This window comes from Lutzomyia longipalpis, chromosome 4, assembly GCF_024334085.1.
Source record: "Lutzomyia longipalpis isolate SR_M1_2022 chromosome 4, ASM2433408v1".
NCBI lineage: Eukaryota > Metazoa > Arthropoda > Insecta > Diptera > Psychodidae > Lutzomyia > Lutzomyia longipalpis.
The window spans coordinates 14,489,515-14,508,177 of record NC_074710.1 but is presented as its reverse complement, the minus strand read 5'-3'; the positions used below and the strand labels follow the sequence as shown (position 1 = coordinate 14,508,177).

At 36.9% G+C, this 18,663-nt stretch overlaps 3 protein-coding genes across 3 annotated transcripts in view; 2 read left to right on the top strand and 1 right to left on the bottom strand.

Moving 5' to 3' along the window:
- Positions 1–15,089, bottom strand: part of LOC129796640 (teneurin-m) — a 124,230-nt gene extending 109,141 nt beyond the window's left edge. Inside the window, exon 1 of the mRNA XM_055838736.1 lies at positions 14,442–15,089. The gene's annotated coding sequence lies outside the window, so the exon portion shown is untranslated. The remainder of the gene's footprint in view (positions 1–14,441) is intronic.
- On the top strand, positions 100–1,194 carry LOC129796643 (lufaxin-like). The gene is given in 3 exon segments (XM_055838747.1): positions 100–250; positions 327–628; positions 631–1,194. Coding segments are annotated over 2 exon segments (768 nt in total). The 5' UTR covers positions 100–250; positions 327–364; the 3' UTR covers positions 1,135–1,194.
- Positions 9,817–12,608, top strand: LOC129794534 (uncharacterized). Its single transcript, XM_055835287.1, has 2 exons — positions 9,817–12,343; positions 12,490–12,608. The coding sequence occupies exons 1-2, from the start codon at positions 9,817–9,819 to the stop codon at positions 12,606–12,608; spliced, it is 2,646 nt and encodes an 881-aa protein (XP_055691262.1).
- Positions 15,090–18,663: the final 3,574 nt, after the last annotated feature.

Here is an 18,663-nt window from a genome sequence, read left to right as displayed (position 1 = left end):
CAAGCATCACATTGTTTGATTCAAAAAAAAATGTTTTGCAATACAATTGATATATAAAATCTTAAACTGAGCCCTAATTCACTCAGTTTAGTTTTGCAATTGAATGAGTTAAAATGTAAAATGATTTTTTAAATTGTAAGTGCCGTAAATTTAATTTTTATATTTAGTCTCTTTTATCTGGGATTAAGTATTGAAGTAATAAGATTTCAAGATGGTCATGAATATATTATTGGACAGCACGAAAAAGAAGGTTAGTTATATATTTTTTGTCAAGGTTGGCATAGACATTCATTTTTTTTCTAAAAAAAAATATTTTTCCTTTATAGACGAGGAGCTTTTATTTACAACATACGACTTAACTAAAATGCCTTGTGAATCTTTCCAACACTACACATGTACAAATAACAAGACACACTTTACGGTGAATTTTGAAGCGAAGAACGGTGCAGCCTGTATTTCGTCGATTAAATTATTTTCTTTTCCAAAAGATAAAACCACAAAGAAACCAACGAAAAGTACAATCTATTGTCAAAGGGGAGGAATTGGTTTATCTTACTGTTTATTAGTATTCAAAAAGAATGAAGATCGTAGAGATGCTAGAGTTGAAATTTACGGTATTCCATCTAGTATAAGAATTGCTTATTAAAAGAACGCTATATTGGACCTAATCCAAAACTTATTGATCCCTATGGTATTCCTTATAAATTTGATAAGAAAGACAACTGGAATGTGGAACGAACTGAAATTTCAAAATTTACAGACTCCAAAGGTAATAGTTTCTACTGCAAGGATGGTCTATTTAATACACAAATAACGTATCTAGCAAAAGATGATAAGTTTTCGGTTGTACGTGATATCGTTGTTAAGGACAAAAAAAAGTTCTCATTGCACTTCTCAAACTACAAAGAATATAGAATTAGTTTCTTAGATATCTATTGGTTTCAAGAAACACTAAATGATGCAGCACCAAAGTTCCCCTATATTCACTACAATGGACCATGTGAGAAGAAGAATCAAACTTGTGAACTAATTTTTGAAACTAAAGAACCTATAACGTATGCTTTTGTAAAGGTTTTTATCAATATTGCTTACAATACACCTAGAGTTAGAGGAAGGAACTCAGGACGGGGTTAACATTTTATTAAAAGGTGAATTAAAAATGAAAGAATAAATAAATATTCTTTTATGAAAATATCAATTTTTCTCATTCTTTTGAAGCCAAAAAAATCTGCCTTGTATGTATGATGAACGAGCATCAATCTCTTGATGATGAATGCATTATGAAAAAAATACATATTCATGTAAAAAGCTCTCTGGTGATGATTTCTATATAAGAGATCGAAAAGTAAGAGGAGGTTAGAGTTCAGTTCAATGGGGGGCTATGCAATTTTCAACCATATAGTGGAATTTTTTTTAATGGTTCAAAAATTGGTATGAAAATTTTCACTCTGATGATTCTTGTGCTAACTGCAAAATGGCTATATATGTATATGGATGCTTAAAACCAAATGAAATATTCACTTTATCCCTCTCACTCGCACACTTTTCCTAACACACAGCCCCCTTCTCCTGCTCCACGTGGCTTTTGGGAACCCCCTTGGTCGTCTCCCCGATTTTCTGTGTGGCATGAACAGGAAATTGAGATATTATTAAAAGCATGTTATCGGAAACCACCACACCATTTCCCAACATCGACATACACCCAACTCCTGGGCGTCCGGGGATGACTCTGCACACATAAATACATTTAGATTCTCTTTCTCTCTCACTATAATATCCTCTCTCTCTCTCTCTTGCTCTCACCTCAAAATCAGTACCCCTCGGGAGGGCTCTGCGCCCGAGGGTGAGGCCATATAGCTGCAACGAACAACATTCCCAGCCACACTGTATAACGCCATTACAAGGCGGAGGGGGTTTTTGGTGGACTCTGTTGGGGGTTTGCTTCGGAGCACTTTGATGATTAATAGATTGTTTATGCAATCATTTTCGATGCACCCACATTTTATGCATATATAAGAGAAATAGCATGCCTCCGCGCCATTTGATGACGCCATCGAAAAGAGAATTCTCTCTATACATATAATGTAACATCCAATTTCATTACGATATATACCCCGAAAGTTTAAGTTTAAAAGTATTTTTTTTTCTTTTAATATGAATAAAAAATAGATCAGCAATATTTCGCCTCAGGTCAACATTTACATTTTTTTTTATGTGTATATAAAGGAAAGATTATGACGAATAAATTGTACATAACGCAAATTTAAAAAAATGATTCAAAATAAAATCATAAAACTTCCAAAATGAACATGTTAACCTACATTTTTATATTTCAAAAAAAAATCAGGCAATATACAGTGCAATCAGCACGAGGTAGTATAGTGTCAAAAGGGACACACTGATATAAAATTACTGTTGTATCTCGAAAATAATTGTATTGCCTCTGCATTTTCTCTTGCATTTTCCATGCAACATATTCATTGAAAAAGCTTCTCCCCAGCCACCATCACCCCCGCCTCCGCACTACTATTACTGAATGATGCCAAATGATAATTGCTCGTGGGCAAATGTGCTGATGGTGTAGAGAGCTTTTTTCCGCATTGAGCTTTCGCCTCGAATGGTGAACAAAGGCAAAATACCGTCTCTGAAGCACGCTTGCAATTGTAACATTTTCACTTCGTCAATTTCCAACGCTTTTGTCTGCTTTTTGCAAATTACACGCGACTAAAAGAGACCTTTTACGCTAGGAATGATAGAATTCTCTTTTTTTTTTCAATCAAACTTCAATATACGCTACAATTATTTAGTTTTATATTTTAACTAAATAATTTCTACATAAGTATTCTTAACTCCCAAATCTATAACAAATTTCTCATCATTTCATTGATTTATGCTACCGATGTCTTTCAAAGATTTATCGATCATGCGATAAATGTATGAATGAAGAAGGAAGGTGAGAGAATTGAGTAGGTATAAGTTTTGTGGATAAATCTCCCATCTTGAAGGTAAAAGAAAAGTTTTACAATACAAACTTCTTACACTCTATGTGACAAAATTCATCCGTGATTCAAGAAACAAAGGTGTGTGTAGGTGTGAAAATTTATTGTTAAAGGAAGAAGGTATATATGATTGGAAAAATGACGCGGAAACTCATTATTCAAATAGATTGATTGCTTTGTCAACGGTTAAAAAGTTATAATAATTTGAAAAACTAAACTAAGTTTTTTGCAACTTTATATACATCACATGATGTAAGTGGAAAAGTTACATTTTTATCTTAGAAATGGAATAAATGGTGTTTTTAGTGTATAAATAGGTAAAATGATTGCTATCATTGGACGGCATTATTAAAATGATTATGTAGGTGTAAAGGCAATGAATAAATCTCAAGCACATAACATACTACATATGTACATGTACATACATATATAGCTATTCATTAAATAATTCGTGAAGAGGATTTGCATAAATCTGAATTTCATCACCAATCACTTAAATTAATTGCATTTTCTGCAAATAATTGCAAACCTCTTTAAAATATATATAGGTATATATAACCTTTCGAAAGAAATTACATTAAAAATTCTCCACCATAAACTTTTGTCTCCAACCAGACATTCGTCGTACACCCAAAATCAATCTCAAAACTCTTCGAGTGATTTTTGTCAATATTTATCTTAAGGACTTTTGTAATATTCCCTCCCGTACGTTTTGTCTGGATGAGAATATGTGGGTGAGATGAGGGAGTAGATGACTGTGAGATGGATATTTATTTGAAATGCGTTAAAGAATTCAAAGATTCAAGAAGAGTGTAAAAAATGATTGATGATGATTTTGTTGAGTCTCCCCTTGTTCTTAAAAAGGATATGTGTATACAGCGGTACACCCTCCTTATTCTTTAGAGAGCGTGGGTGTGTATGTGTAGAAGAAGCAGGGGTTAGTCTAGATGAAACTCACAAATGTGAATCATGAGTTATAGAATTTTTATGCTAAAATGCATTACGAGGGGTAGCAAAATTGGTCAAAATGCATTGTGGTGGTGGCATAGATGACAGAAACTTTGATGGATATTTTGTCATAAATTTTGCCATGTGTATACATTTATATTTCGAGAAGTTTTAGTGATGAAAAGGAGGGCTGAAAGTCCGTCTGCATAATATTTATAAATGGACATATGACTTATTTATGCTTTTAGCCTAAACCATAATATTTGGTATATTATTATTTTTTTTCTTTCAGATAAATTTCTTCGAAATATATTTCGATATTTGTTTTTTTTTTGTTTTACTGAAATTTATGTTTAAAAATAAATTTTGTACCTTCAACATTTCTTTTTATTTCGCATTGATGAGATTCTATTGTGTCGAGTAAGTTATAGAGAAAGCATTATATGTAGTAAACTTCAAAATCATACCACATCATTTGCGTATAGTTTGTGGCGATCAAATAATTTATTAATGAGTGTGGAATTAATGGAATTTCTGATCAAATACCGCCTGGCTTCATGTAAATAATTAGTAATCAGCTGTTGTAATTAGCAATGACAATTGTGGCCTAGATGGGGTTTTAAATGCATTCCCCATAATTCTCTAATTGATGAATTAAACACAATTTAAATTTATAATTTAGGTATCCACTAGGGGTCTATATATTGCTAAATATGTACTTCATCATAATACAAAATCATTCATATAGGTAACTTCTTTCTCCTCATAACATTTCCCAATTCAGATTTTAGGAAGGGAGAGCGGTTGGTGCATTTTGTAGTTGCGGTATTAAATAAATTGATTGATTGTTTGATAGAATCATAAAACAATATTGAAATATTTGCCCAGGGAGGTGTAAAGTCATATGTGATAGCATGGAATGAAGCAATGGCGTTGTTCTCATGAGAACCATTTGACTCTAATAAATATATATTGTATATATAGAGAGAGAAATGCTGTCGTTTAATTGATTTGATAAATTTTCAAACCTCCCCCACTCTTGTATCATTCAATATATTGACACAAACACACGTTATATAGGAATTCTAACGTTTGATGATGATGAAGGGACAAATTGTACTTTCATTGCGATTCAAACATTTTCACCCAAAATGCTAAATCAATTAAACTGTTTCAATAATTAATTTTCATTGGATGAGAGAGGGAGACAGAGATAGATTGAGTAGGAGAAGAGGAAAATGATGGACTCATTTATCGATACTTACATACATTACATACATATAGTAGATATATACTCTGTGAGTAGATATTCAAAAGGAACGAATTTTCAGTGCAGGAAAATACAGATTTTCCAGAAAATGTATTCTCAACGCAAAGTTTCGAAGCTCCAGCACTAATCATGTAAAGTTTATCCTAAAGAAACTTTATGCATAATACTTTATACCTACCTTAAATCAACCATTAATCTAAATTCATTACTCCGCATAACGTCGAATATGCTGATAATTCTTATCAAAGAATTTACACTGACTAACAGAATTCTGTGTTAATTTCAAAAGATATAATAAAACTCCTTGTTTATTATTTTTTCCTATAATTAGAAAAATACATTTTTCATTGATAAAAAAAGTAAAAGGCGACATGATATTAGGGCATTATTATTTATACCAAGGAAACCCCCACTAAATACGAAAAAGAATCTTACAAAAAAATTATAGAGAGAATATATAAATTGAATAAATATGTGTTATCACGCCCAAAGGTCTCTTTTTTGCAGTACACATATCCCCTTCTGGGCATTCTGCGGAGGTGATAATTCCTTGGAATTTAATTATCACGCCCGAAAGTGTTTAAATATAGAGTTTAATATGGAAATGTTTGTTTGAATTTGTGAAAGCACCATAATGCACATTTGTGTGTGAAAATCCAGCACAAGGTAGAGGGTGGAGGTGGAGAAAGGGGAAATTTTGACTTTGCTGTATGTGAATTTACACCATCTCTCTCTGCAAAAGAGGGGTTTGAGAATCCCGGGTGCTGCTCTTAAATGGAGGGTAGGGGGTGGTTTCGAAGAGTGGTGATTTTAGTGTGCTGTATGTGTGTGTAGCAAAAAGAGGCAAACGGAGAGTCACAGAGGGAATTGTGTGCCATAAACATGTGTAATTCTTGGAGCATGAAGGAGACACAGCGGAGGGGTCAGAGGTTATAGCGTCGCCAACACTAAAAACACCAAGGAGATACACATTTGAATGTTTAATTGCAGGAGCTTAATAATGAAGGCAACTTTTACGTTCCTGTTTGTCCACTCACCATGTCCAGCTTCATCTGCAAATTGCGCAAATATCTATACCAACACTTCATCACTATATATGTATGTATGTACGTACATACATATGTAGGTACTATTTCTAAGTGAATTTGATTTGTCAATCTTGCATACATCCCAAAATGAAAATTTACATTTTGCCATCATCGTCCTTTTTTTTGCACCCACAATCGCACTCTAGTAAACTTAAAAGAATTATCTTTAACACCTTTCGCATTTGAATTTTCCCACCTTTAGCATGGCAACATTTTGTACTTATTCATCAACTTCCCCTGCAGCTAACAATCAAATATAATTTTCAACCATTGTTGGCGCTTTCTGAAGCACTGGCTGAAACAATGAGACAATGTGCCTCTTATTCCATAAATGAGAAAGAGATAATTTTGAAAGCTCACAGTGTGTGTATATTCCTTTTGTCTACTCCATACTATTTTGCATCAAGACATTTATTTCTTCATTATTAAGGTCTCTGGAGATTAAATTTTCAAACTTCTTTTTTATGTTTTTATGTTGTCAGAGAAGAATTTTGAAATAAAAAATTTTAAAATGCATTTTTTTTAATTTACCGTGTACCTAACATATGCTATGTCAATATTGGTAGTTTTTTTTATTTTTAAAAAATATTCGCAAACAAATTATTAAAGCGTTTATATTTTTAATATAAATACATTAAAAATCGCAAAATTACTCTTGAAATTTATAGAAAAATTTCGGGAAAATTTCAAGGAATTTGCACGATAATTCATATGTGCACTGTTCCATTATTGCACCTTAAAGGGTTGTCCAATAATTCATAGCTTCTTGCTGATTGTGTCTCTTTTCATATGCCTGTGGCTTTCATCGAGAGCAGCTGCTCGTTGATTGTGCTCGGCTTATATCAAGTTTTAGATAGCGTTTTTTTGCTCTCTGTACTCACTGCCCCTGTGAATTTTTCTTCTTTTTCGCCTTCTCAGTGAAAAATCCACCCCACCGTATCGTCGAGGGTGTGAAGTATGAGTGACCCCCCCGGGGAAAACCCGGGACCCCCCTCAGGCAGAGGGGGAGCCCCACAGTAACTCTTATTTGCGCGATGTCGAATACAATGGCTTCCGAGTGTTAGCAACTAAAGACAACATTAGCCCTTTGGCTCTTAATGACTTGTTGGACAAAGTGTGCAAGAAGGGTGAAGTAAGTGAGGTCGTGAAAATTGGGAAAAATTCGGTGGTTATCCACTGCACAAATGCAGACACTGCAAATCGCATTGTCTCGGAAGAGAAGTTTAAAGCCAGTGGCTTCAAACTGTTCATACCACTGTACTTTGTGACCAGCTGCGGAATCATTTTTGATGTGGACATTGAATACACAAATGATGACATCATGTCGAGAATTGATGGTAGACAATTCAAGGTATGCAAGGTGGAGAGAATCAAACGGCAAGAAACGAAAGATGGGGTAAGTGGCTTAAACCCTACAAAGAGAATGAAAATATTTTTCCATGGGAAATCTATTCCTCAATATCTCTTCATAAACTACGTTAGGATGCGATGTGAACCATTCATCATGAGGTTGATTCAGTGCCGGAGATGTTGGAGAATTGGCCACGGAGTCAGCAAGTGTAAATCCACGGAAGGGAAATGCCCAAGATGCTGGGGTGAGCATACCGAGGAGGAATGCTACCAGAGCGAGCTCAAGTGTATCCTATGCAGAGGAAAACACAAATCTACCGAAGAAAATTGCCCAGAAAGAATCCGTCAGAACAATATTCGCTCAGCGATGGCAGCAAACAACATGTGTCGTAACGAGGCGGAAATGATTTTCCCACGCGCAAGCAGAAAAAATCCATATGGTTTCATCCCAGTCGCAAACTTCTTCCTGCCTCTTTCGGAGGAAAATGTCAACTTCCCAACTCTTCAAGAAAGCCACGAAAAAAAGGGGAAAAACAAGCCTCAATTGGCACCAATTCCTGCTCATGAGAAACCGCCAATCCCTACAACAGTCCACAATAAAGCCAAAAAAACAAGAGATTTGTCTAGAAGCCGGCAACGGAAACGTCTTAATTCCGAAATGACAGAAGAGGAAGTTCTTGATCAAGCCATCCAAAGAGCTGAGAAAGAGAGGAAGACGTTCAAAAAGCCGAATTCCAACACTCTCGAGGGATTCGTAATTCGCAACTCAAGGTCAAGAAAAAACTCTAGTGCTTCGGAAGATAAAAGTAATCCACCGACGCCGATGGAAATTCCCAATACTCACTCTCAACCTGCAATTTCACAATCCACCAAAGAAACTCCGCCGGAAGAAGAAGCTCTCCAAGAAATATTAGCTTGTAAACAATTATTAGCTGCAAAAAACACAGGAACACCTTCCAAGGAGGGGTTCCAGTCGCCTGTAAATAAAGATGCAAATAAAAAAATCGATCCTAATCAGTCAACTACAAATATGCAGACGGATTAGCCCAACTCAATGGCTCTTCCGTCCTTTTTTTTTATATAAATAAAAATTATGAACAAGATTATTCAATATAATATAAATGGTTTTTTCAACAATTTTGTCGATCTTAATCTATTGGTTAAGGATTTTGACCCTTTCGTCATTGCCCTGCAAGAGACCCATCTCACCAGTCGCTCCCCCCCTACTCTCAATGGCTTTCAAATTTTCCACAATAATCATCCATCCAACACAGCGAAGGGCGGCACAGCAGTCTTAATAAAATCACACCAGCAAGCTTCGGAAGTACGCCTACAAACCCCACTGGAATGTACGGCAGTGCAAACAAGAATTCAAGGGAAAAACCTAACTGTATGCTCCTTGTACCTGAACCCAAATGAAAGAACAAATCCTGAAGACTTGCAAAACCTTTTTACGCAGCTACCCACCCCGCTTCTCATTCTCGGGGATTTTAACGCACATAGTACGACCTGGGGATCCACCTCCACCAGCACAAGAGGCAGAGTTATTGAGAGATTTGTCTTTGAGAATGATTTGGTAGTTATGAATGATGGCAGCCCCACGCATTTCAGTTCGGGACATGGCTCTCTTTCAGCCATAGACCTCTCAATCTGTTCACCAGCTCTAAACCTCTCCTTTAACTGGGAAGTTGCTAAGGAAATCTATAACAGCGATCATTTCCCTGTTATCCTCACCAGCCTAGAAGCCAGGGTCAATATTACAAGACGAAAAAGGTGGCGGGAGGAGCAAGCCGATTGGGCGTCTTTCCAACGTTCAATACACGGAAAATTAACACAATCTGAACCTATTCCACTCACCGACCAAGTGGACAAATTCTCTGGTGAAATCTTAAAGTTGGCCGAAACCTTCATACCGAAAACTAGTACGCAAATACGAAAAAAGTATGTCCCTTGGTGGACAAGAGAGATAGGAGATGCAATTAGGGAACGTAAAAGGCTTTTTCGTCTCTACAGGAGAAGTCCACTGTCAGAAAACTTGAGTGCATTTAAGATAGCGCGAAGGAAGGCTAAGAATTTAGTCATTGAAGGCAAGAGAAAATCATGGCAGGCTTATGTGGAATGTATAGATGCCTCGACCTCAGCAAAAGAAGTTTGGGAAAAAATGAGGAAACTGAGTGGGCGTTTTCAAGGTGCAGGGCCTTCGGAGATACTCACCTTAAATGGCCATACAACCGATCAAAAGGAGATAGCAAATGTCTTAGCCCAAACTTTCAGTGCAAATTCTGATGACTTGGATCTGACGGAAGCAGAGATCGACGTTCGAAATCAACTGCATCAGCTAAACATAGTTCCAAATGATTATGAAATAAATGACCTTAATGATGATTTCGCCCCGTGGGAATTGAATTCTGCCCTTAATAAAGTGAAAGGAAAATCAACTGGCAATGATCAAATCTCATACTCTATGTTGAAAAAATTACCTCCCCCGGAACGAAATGAATTGCTGTCTCTTTATAATCGAATCTATGCGGCAGGGCATTTTCCAGTACAATGGAAAAATGCGGTGGTGGTGCCCATACCAAAGCCAGGTAAAGATCCCCTCCAGCCGAGTAGTTATAGGCCTATCTCCCTCCTCAGTTGTCTCGGCAAGGTGATGGAGAAGATGGTCGCTGAAAGATTGATGTGGTGGCTCGAATTTAACGAACTTATCCCCAACAACCAGTCCGGCTTTCGGAAGGCAAGATCCACAACGGACAACTTGGCTCTTCTTCAGCACTATACGGTGAGAGCATTGAATGCGAGGGAGCACGTGACTTGGGTGAGCTTCGATTTGGAAAAGGCCTACGAAAGAGTTTGGAGAATCAATATTATTAACCAGCTGAAGATGTGGGGCCTCCGGGGAAGAATCCTCAAATATTTGGAGGACTTTTTGTCAAGCAGATCCTTTACCGTAGCAGTAGGCAACACCTTCTCCGAATCACAGTGTCAGCAAAATGGAGTTCCTACCGGAAGTGTGCTTAGCGTTCCTCTGTTCCTGATTGCCATAGCTTCGGTTTCACATTCCTTATCGATGATCTCTGTCGAACATCTTCTCTACGCAGATGACCTCATCATTTTCGCTAAAAGTAAAAAGGGAGGAAAACTTCAAAACATTATCCAGAATGCGTTGGAGACTTTGGGAACGTGGTCGAGAGAATTTGGCTTTAAATTCTCGGCCGAAAAAACCAAATTTATACATTTTTGCAGACTAGAGGGTTGCGAACCACCGAGGCACAGCTTGTACGGAATTCCTATTGAACCTACAACTGTCCTCAGAGTCTTGGGAGTCCTCTTTGATGAGAAGCTAAATTTCAGAAAGCACCTGCAGGAGCTTAAATCCAGCTGCTTAAAAAGACTTAGAATCATTAGAATCCTCAGCAGCACGAAGTGGGGCAGTGATCGAAGGCAACTTCTTCATATTGCCCAAGCGTTGCTGGGAGGTAAGTGTGACTATGCCTCTCAGGTCTTTGGAACCGCCTCCAAAACAACTCTCAGCACAATCAATGGAGTCTTCAACACGGCAATTAGACTGGCAACGGGTGCTTTCAAGTCTTCTCCCACAATCAGTGTACTTGCAGAGGCAAACGTTCCCTCCCTCGAGGAGCGAAGGAGTCTCCAACTGGTGAGGTGGGCTAATAAAATCCGTTACGAGCCAAAACATATATTACATCGAGAGTTCCGGAGCGTGGAGGGCCGCCGTGGCGGAAGGAGACGCCTGGTGTCGGTGGTGGACATGGCCAGGGAGGCTCTGTCCCGACTGGAGCTGCCGGAGTTCTCACGACAGCTAAACCAGGTCTGCCCATTCCCCCCGTGGAGGTTTAACCCTGAGTGTCTGGATATAAGCTTGGCACAGCTTAGGAAAGAGATCACTCCTTCCAAAACATACAGGATCCTTTTCCAGGAAAAGCTATCCCACTTGGGAGGATACAGCTGCTACTATACTGACGGCTCAAAGCAGGAGAGTGGCACGGGATTTGGAGTGTTCTCCGGGGACGCGGGGCTGTCCTGCTCAGTGTCTACAAGCGGCCTTGTGTCCATTTTCTCTGCCGAAGCAAAAGCTGTGCACCACGCATTATCTGTGGCGTCACCACATCAGGGCAGGACGGCGATCCTCACTGACAGCCTTTCGGTTGTGCAGGCCCTCGGTGGTAGCGACAACCATCACCCCACAATCACAAATATAAAGATGCTTGTTTATAGCAATCCCCACGACACTCGCATTGTCTGGATTCCTGGGCACTGTGGGATCGCTGGTAATGAAAAGGCGGACGAGCTGGCGGGAGATGCGGCCTCCAAGCGGACGGTGGAGGACATCTCAGTGCCGCTCGTAGACCTCCAAAGACGATGCAAAGAGAAGTGGATTTCTCGGAGGGGAGCGGCTTGGGCCAACCTCTCGGAGGAAAATAAGCTGAGAAGCATTTGTGACGACCCCCAAAAACTTCCTCACCCCGTCCTGAACAGAAGACTCCAAACAATTCTCACCAGATTACGCGTAGGCCACTCCAGACTCACCCATTCCTATCGCATGGTCGGTGCTCAGCCCCCGATATGCGATTTCTGTTCGGACGAAGATGTGCGTGTTGTCGTCTCTGTGCAGCACGTGTTGGAAGATTGTGCTGTTTACCGCAACGAAAGAAGTGAAGTGGGAGGTATATCCCTCCATACTGACCTCGGAAGCCAAGCCAGTGCGCGATCGATCAAAAAAGTGTTTGACTTCCTTGAAAAAGTGCAACTTATAAACGAAATATAAAAAAAAAAAAAAAAACAAAAAAAAAAAACAAAAACAAAAAAACAGGGGCTAAACGCGAATATCGCGAGTGCGGTGCAAATGCTAAAGCTGTTTCAAGCGCATATGGCCGCCCGGACGCCGCGCGCTTTCCCACAACAACAACAACAACAATAGTCCAGATATAGATGAAAACATTTTGTGCACAAGTAATTTTATAGAGGATACCCTTTTGTACAATGTAAGGCTTGTAAAGATATTTGGTGTACATGAGAAATGCTATTTAATTTGAAAATTTATACCTTTTGTTCTATTCTTTCTCAACACAATCACCACTGTGTTGTGGGTGTATGATTCATTAAAGAAAAGGATTTAAAAAAAAGCTCTTTTTTTCTTAAAGATTTCAACTACAAATGATTGGAATAAAAACCAAAAATACTAATTAAAATAATTTATAGTTTTTTAAAAACCTTTTTGGACGTTTTTTTCTAGATTTTTTAAAACTAGAATATCCTGATATGTCCTTGAAAAAAATACTATCTATCTTCATACTAACTTGTGCATTATGCAGCAAGCTTTTATAGAATGTAATCAAAAAATTTTCCCATAATCTCCATAATTACCACGTTAAAAGAGTATAGTCCCAACATTTAACGAATTAAGTAGGTATGGTAATTGTTGATATTATTCTCTATAAATTCAATTTGACCCTTTTATTTTTTTTTAAATTTTATTACGGGTTCCATCAATTCAGATGATTTCCCCGATATTTGACCCTTTTGCTCACAAGTTTTACTATTAAATAATAAGTACCTACATAAAATATCTATACATATATGATCAATAGTTTTAAAAGGATTTGGCATAGTTGGATATCATAAAAAAAACTTTTTTTGAGAATCATTCTTTAATAAAAAATGAAAAAAATATAGATAAAAAAAAATCTTGTGAAAATCGAAAATTCAAAGAAGCTAATTTTGCTTGTAGTAGATACGAATAGTTATCTATATAGATCAAACGATTATTAATGATTAAAAAATATATATATATATATAGAAAAAATAGAATAGAAATGTCATGATTCTCTTTGGGGGTTTAAGATTGCGTGGTAAATCTACTTTGTTGGGAGCGAAGGGATGATTTCAATGGGATAAACCACCCTTCGCGCCCAATTGATTGGCACCCTTGTGAGACGCTTTCTTCCTAGAGTTCCACCCGAATGAAATCTCCCCTCGGTAGAGAAGACCTGAGAATATCTAACAATAGCTGTATATACTTGGAAAGATGACGACTGTCAACGACAGGTAACTTCTTGAGGTAAACATCCATGGATGCAATTATCACTGAGTTCTTCTCACAAACACTCCATATATGACCCGACGTCTGCAACTAACATATTTTCTCGCACCTGCTCGGTATCTAACTCAAGTGAGTGAAACTGAAATGTTAGACAGATCAAGAATTTTTTTCTAATAGTAAAATAATGTTGGTAAATAGACACTTAATATGATACAATTGTTGAAGATAAGCTAAAATATTATGATGAAATATACCAACAATGATATTTTTTCTAGAATATTGAGTTCTATTTTGCGAGCAAGAAATCGTTGAAAATTCAAGAATTTTTTCAATTTCAACGGTTTTAATGATCTCTTGGATCACAGAATGCAACCCATTGAAAAAAAAAATGAGTCTATTCGATTACGAACTAACTTCTTTTTAGTATTTACTACATTATTTATTAATGGATTTTCTCTCATTTTTTTAAATTTATAATTCTGCACAATAGGAATATTAAACGTTCCACATTAACCAATATGTATTAGACTTTTTTTTCAAGATTTTTAAAAAGAAATAAGGATATTTATACAACTTAATTCGAACATTTCTCATTTTCAACCCCAGTTTGTTCACATTTGGCAGAATATGTACGTACATATATAGAAAAGAAAGAACACTATACCCTCACAGTGAATTGGCGGGAACTCAAGAAAGTATTATCACTTTTGTGCTTGACTCACCTCTTCGATGGGCAACTTCTTTTTAGTCGCAGGATAATGGTACAGTCTCTGATTTCACATCCACTTTCTCAACAAAACACGTTCACAAATAAAAATATTTTGCACGTTCATTCCTACGTTATTTTAGCTGTGATACATTTTTCCTTATCATTTTAAAAACTATATATATATAGAAAATAAAGTCATTAGAGTCTTAAAGACATACCTTACTGAATTTGTAGAGCTTATATCAATCTAAAACAAGCATCCAAAGAATGCTTTACAAGAAATAGTCACAACCCTCAAGTGAATTTTAGCTCAGAATGGAAGTAAATCCATGAGCAAGAAGAATTGTATTCTTGGTGTATATCCAAGTTATTTTATTTTTAATTTTTAAAATTAACGTTCAAGAAAATGTACAATTTGTTGTTTATTCTTATCTCATTCTTATATATTTCTATTTATATATTTTTATTTATTTCTAAATACCCCATTTAATTAGTCTAATAATTTATGAGAGTCACATTTATATATTAGATTTTGTTGAAAGAAAACAAAAAAGAAACTTCCAACACTTGTTCCTTCCGGCGCAGTTTTGATCTTCCGGGCTAGAAAAATTTCTGAGCGTCTGCACAACGTGATGTGTCGCGAAAAACTGCCCGAGATGGAGTGCTTTGCTCCAAGTCCAACCATCGAATGAAGAGCGCCATGTGGAGCCATGGGCCAATGTAATCACAACTGACAGTCGGTTTTATCACCATGCGGATTCGGTGACTCCCCCGAACCGGGAGCTTAGAGAGCTGCAGCGGGTGCGATTCGGAATGGGAAAGTATATAGGGGAGGGCGGGGCTAATAAAGTCACTTAAGGGTTTGGAAAAAGCCTAAAATATCATATTTCCTAGTGTAACGATGTCCTCTGTTCCAGCTCTTTTCGGCCAGCTTTTATATACACTTACCTGCCGGTGTGCTTTTTCTTTAAAGGGCGCCAGATCTCCAAGGAGATCGCACACCGGGGGTTTTTAGAGGAAAAGATCGCACAATTTGGGGGGTTTAAATTAAAGAAGAAAATTTTAACTTAAACCTCACTTTAATAATAAAAAAGAGAAAAATTATAATTTGGACTTAAAAGGAATTTACTTTACACTTGTTTATTTAATTTAAAGAGAAAAATGATTTTATATAAATTTAATTTGAAAGAAATGACTCTACTTTAATTTTACACTTCAAATATTGGGCAAAAAGATTTTAATTAAACGCGGAGATGTTGGGATGATGATGTTGCAGCTAGGAGAGCTGAATCCAGAAGAACGATGATTACTCACACAAGAACTGGCGATAGCCTCAAAATCCCCACCACCGATCTTTCGATCTCTCTGCATTCGCCGTGAGAGAATTTTGGATATTTCTACTATCGCCTAAATATATACACCAGCCTAGCGCATGTACATGAAGATATGAATGTAACATCATCCCCCTTCCCCTCCGGAAAGATTGCAAAAAAAATGATAATTCATAATAATATTTAAACATCGAAGAATGACACATAAAATCAAGATATGCAAAAGTTATCTCAGACCATCGAACATTTCAGAATTTACTCTACTGTGGCACTAAAAGGAATTATTTCAAAAACATCGACTACTCAACAATTTACCACATCCTTTTTCATTACTACGGTCGCGCTTGGACGCACCCTTCATTTCTAATATGAGTTCAATTTTAACGTCCGGTTCATCAACCTTTACCCTGGATTTGCTTAATTTTTTCAATTTTATATTATTATTTTTAACGCGTATTTTCAACTTTTAATTTATTCCTGTTCACCAAAATAGAATTTCCATCAATTTCCATTCTCCAATTTTCAATCTTCAATCTCCAATCTTCATCTTCTTCACATTATTTTTAAGATACAACTACGAGAGCGTCCGATGTATTTAAGGCCTTTTTAACAATGTATCTTTATCGATGACTTGCTTCTTTTAGCAACTAAAAATTTCGTACCATACATCCAAGGTCTACCAACTCTGATGTCTCATTTTCGAGAGAGATGATATACCATGGATGTCCCCATTTTTTGTCCCATCATCGACTTCGTTGCGACCCTTAAGGTTACGTTTTCGGTATGCCTTGGGCCGTTCAGATCTCCGTAGCTTCTCGCTACCACCTTAGGAGCGACGACATCCCCTGAGTTGTATCTTAACACAGAACCAGGAATATTCAATTACTTTTAAACTCGGAAAAAAATTAAATTTTTCTTCAATCTTTTTCCTTTAAAGAACAATTTTTCTTTAAACCAATTTCATGTTTTTTTTTTAACATTTTCCTTTAAATTTTTCAATATTAAATTTTATATTTTAATTACGCATCAAACAAATATCAAATCCAGAGCTTGTATCAGAAACCATCAGTCTCCACCTTACAACACTTTCAAAATTCTAGGTGTGTACTCTCTTTTCATGTATGTACGCAACGCGAGCCGATACCTGTAAAACAACTGTCTTTCAGCGCCTTTTATATTACATCCTATGAAAAAGACAAATCCGAATGGTATGATACAACTAAATTGCAATTCAAATTAATTAACATTTAACATATTCATTCAAGAAAACTTAGTTTCTTTTACTATGCGATCAATTTGGCTTCAAATCCTTTTTGTGGTAACGACCCTTTCTTGATTCGTTTCCCACATCTTCAACAATATACACATCATTATGCTTTGAAATCACCTTTGCCTTTACCCATGTAGGAAAAAACTTGGCTTGTAGCCCCTGAGACGCATTTGACAATTTAAAATTTCGTCTCCATACTACATCTCCTACATTAAATTCGTGATTTTTAGCACTATGGTTCGCATCATATTGTTCTTGAGACGACTTATGAATTTTTCTGAGGTTTTCATTTGCCCTACCACGAGACTTTTGCAATTGCTCAATACGGTTCTCGTCACTAGGCTGGTTACCTACATCCAAAATCTCATATTCTTGTCCGTTAGCTATCATATTTAGACCAAAATTTAAATAGTATGGACTATACTTGGTCCCTTCGCTTACTGCCGCACGCATAGATACACCTATCTCAGGTAAAAATTCATCCCATCTATTGTGCTTTTCTTTAATGTAAGACTTAATAGCTGTCATTACTCCCCGATTATATCGCTCTGTCGCGTTTGCTTGCGGATGATAAGAGGCCGTGGTCCAATGCTTTATCCCTGATTGCTTCAAATAGCTTTCAATATCTTTACTGACAAAACTAGTGCCGCAATCTGTGTAAAAGATTCTTGGATACCCAAATATTGAGAAAACGTTTTCTCTTAACACTCTTATAACGCCCTGCGACTTGGCATTTCTCATCGGAAATAATAAGACAAATTTACTCAGCCTATCAACCACTACCAAGAGCCAAACAAACCCTCTTTTGGTCCTGACTAGTGGTCCTACAAAGTCCGCTGATACAAATTCCCATGGACGTTTCGCCTCAATAAATTTTCCCATAGCCGGTGTTAATGAATAATTTGGTGATTTGATCGACTTACAAGTATCACATTTTTTTATGTACGCAGCTACTTCCTGCCTCATTTTTGGCCAATAAAAGAACTCACAAATTCTATGAAAAGTTTTAAAATAGCCTAAATGACCCCCTGTGGGTTCATCATGATATTTTGCTAAGATTGCCGGTCTATCCTCCTTCGGCACCACTAATTTCCACTTGTGTTCACTAATCTTATCTTCATTTAAAAATGAACAATTTTTATATAGTTTCCCGCTTTTTATTTGGTAATCAGGAAAATCAGACGGATTTTCTGATACTTTTTTATATAAATTTTTAAACCATTTATCTTCTGAACTACCCTCTACTGCTTCTATGCATCGTGATAAAAAGTCTGGCAAAATGTGTTCTTTTCCCGCTCTATGAACAATCTTAAAATTGTGGTGTTGAAGCTTCATTACCCATCTAGCTAGCCTACCTTTTACCTCATTCGTATTTAATAACCAAATTAATGCAGAGTGATCTGTTTCTATAGTAAAATTTGAACCTTCTATATAATCATTAAACCGCTCTACTGAAAGTACTACAGCTAAACATTCTTTTTCGGTAGTGGAGTAATTTTTTTGACTTGCCGTGTACTTGTGTGAGTAGTAGGAGATCACGCGCTGGTCATCTCCTTCTCCCTGTAGTAGGCATCCTCCCGCGCCGAAATCGGAACTGTCGCACTTGATGACGAATGGTTGAGTATAGTCCGGCG

Coding starts and splice junctions, on each gene's coding strand:
- LOC129794534 (XM_055835287.1), top strand. CDS start 9,817: ATGAGGAAACTGAGTGGGCGTTTTCAAGGTGCAGGGCCTTCGGAGATA. Junction 12,344..12,489: donor CGAAAGAAGTGAAGTGGGAG/GTATATCCCTCC, acceptor ACAAAAAAACAG/GGGCTAAACGCGAATATCGC.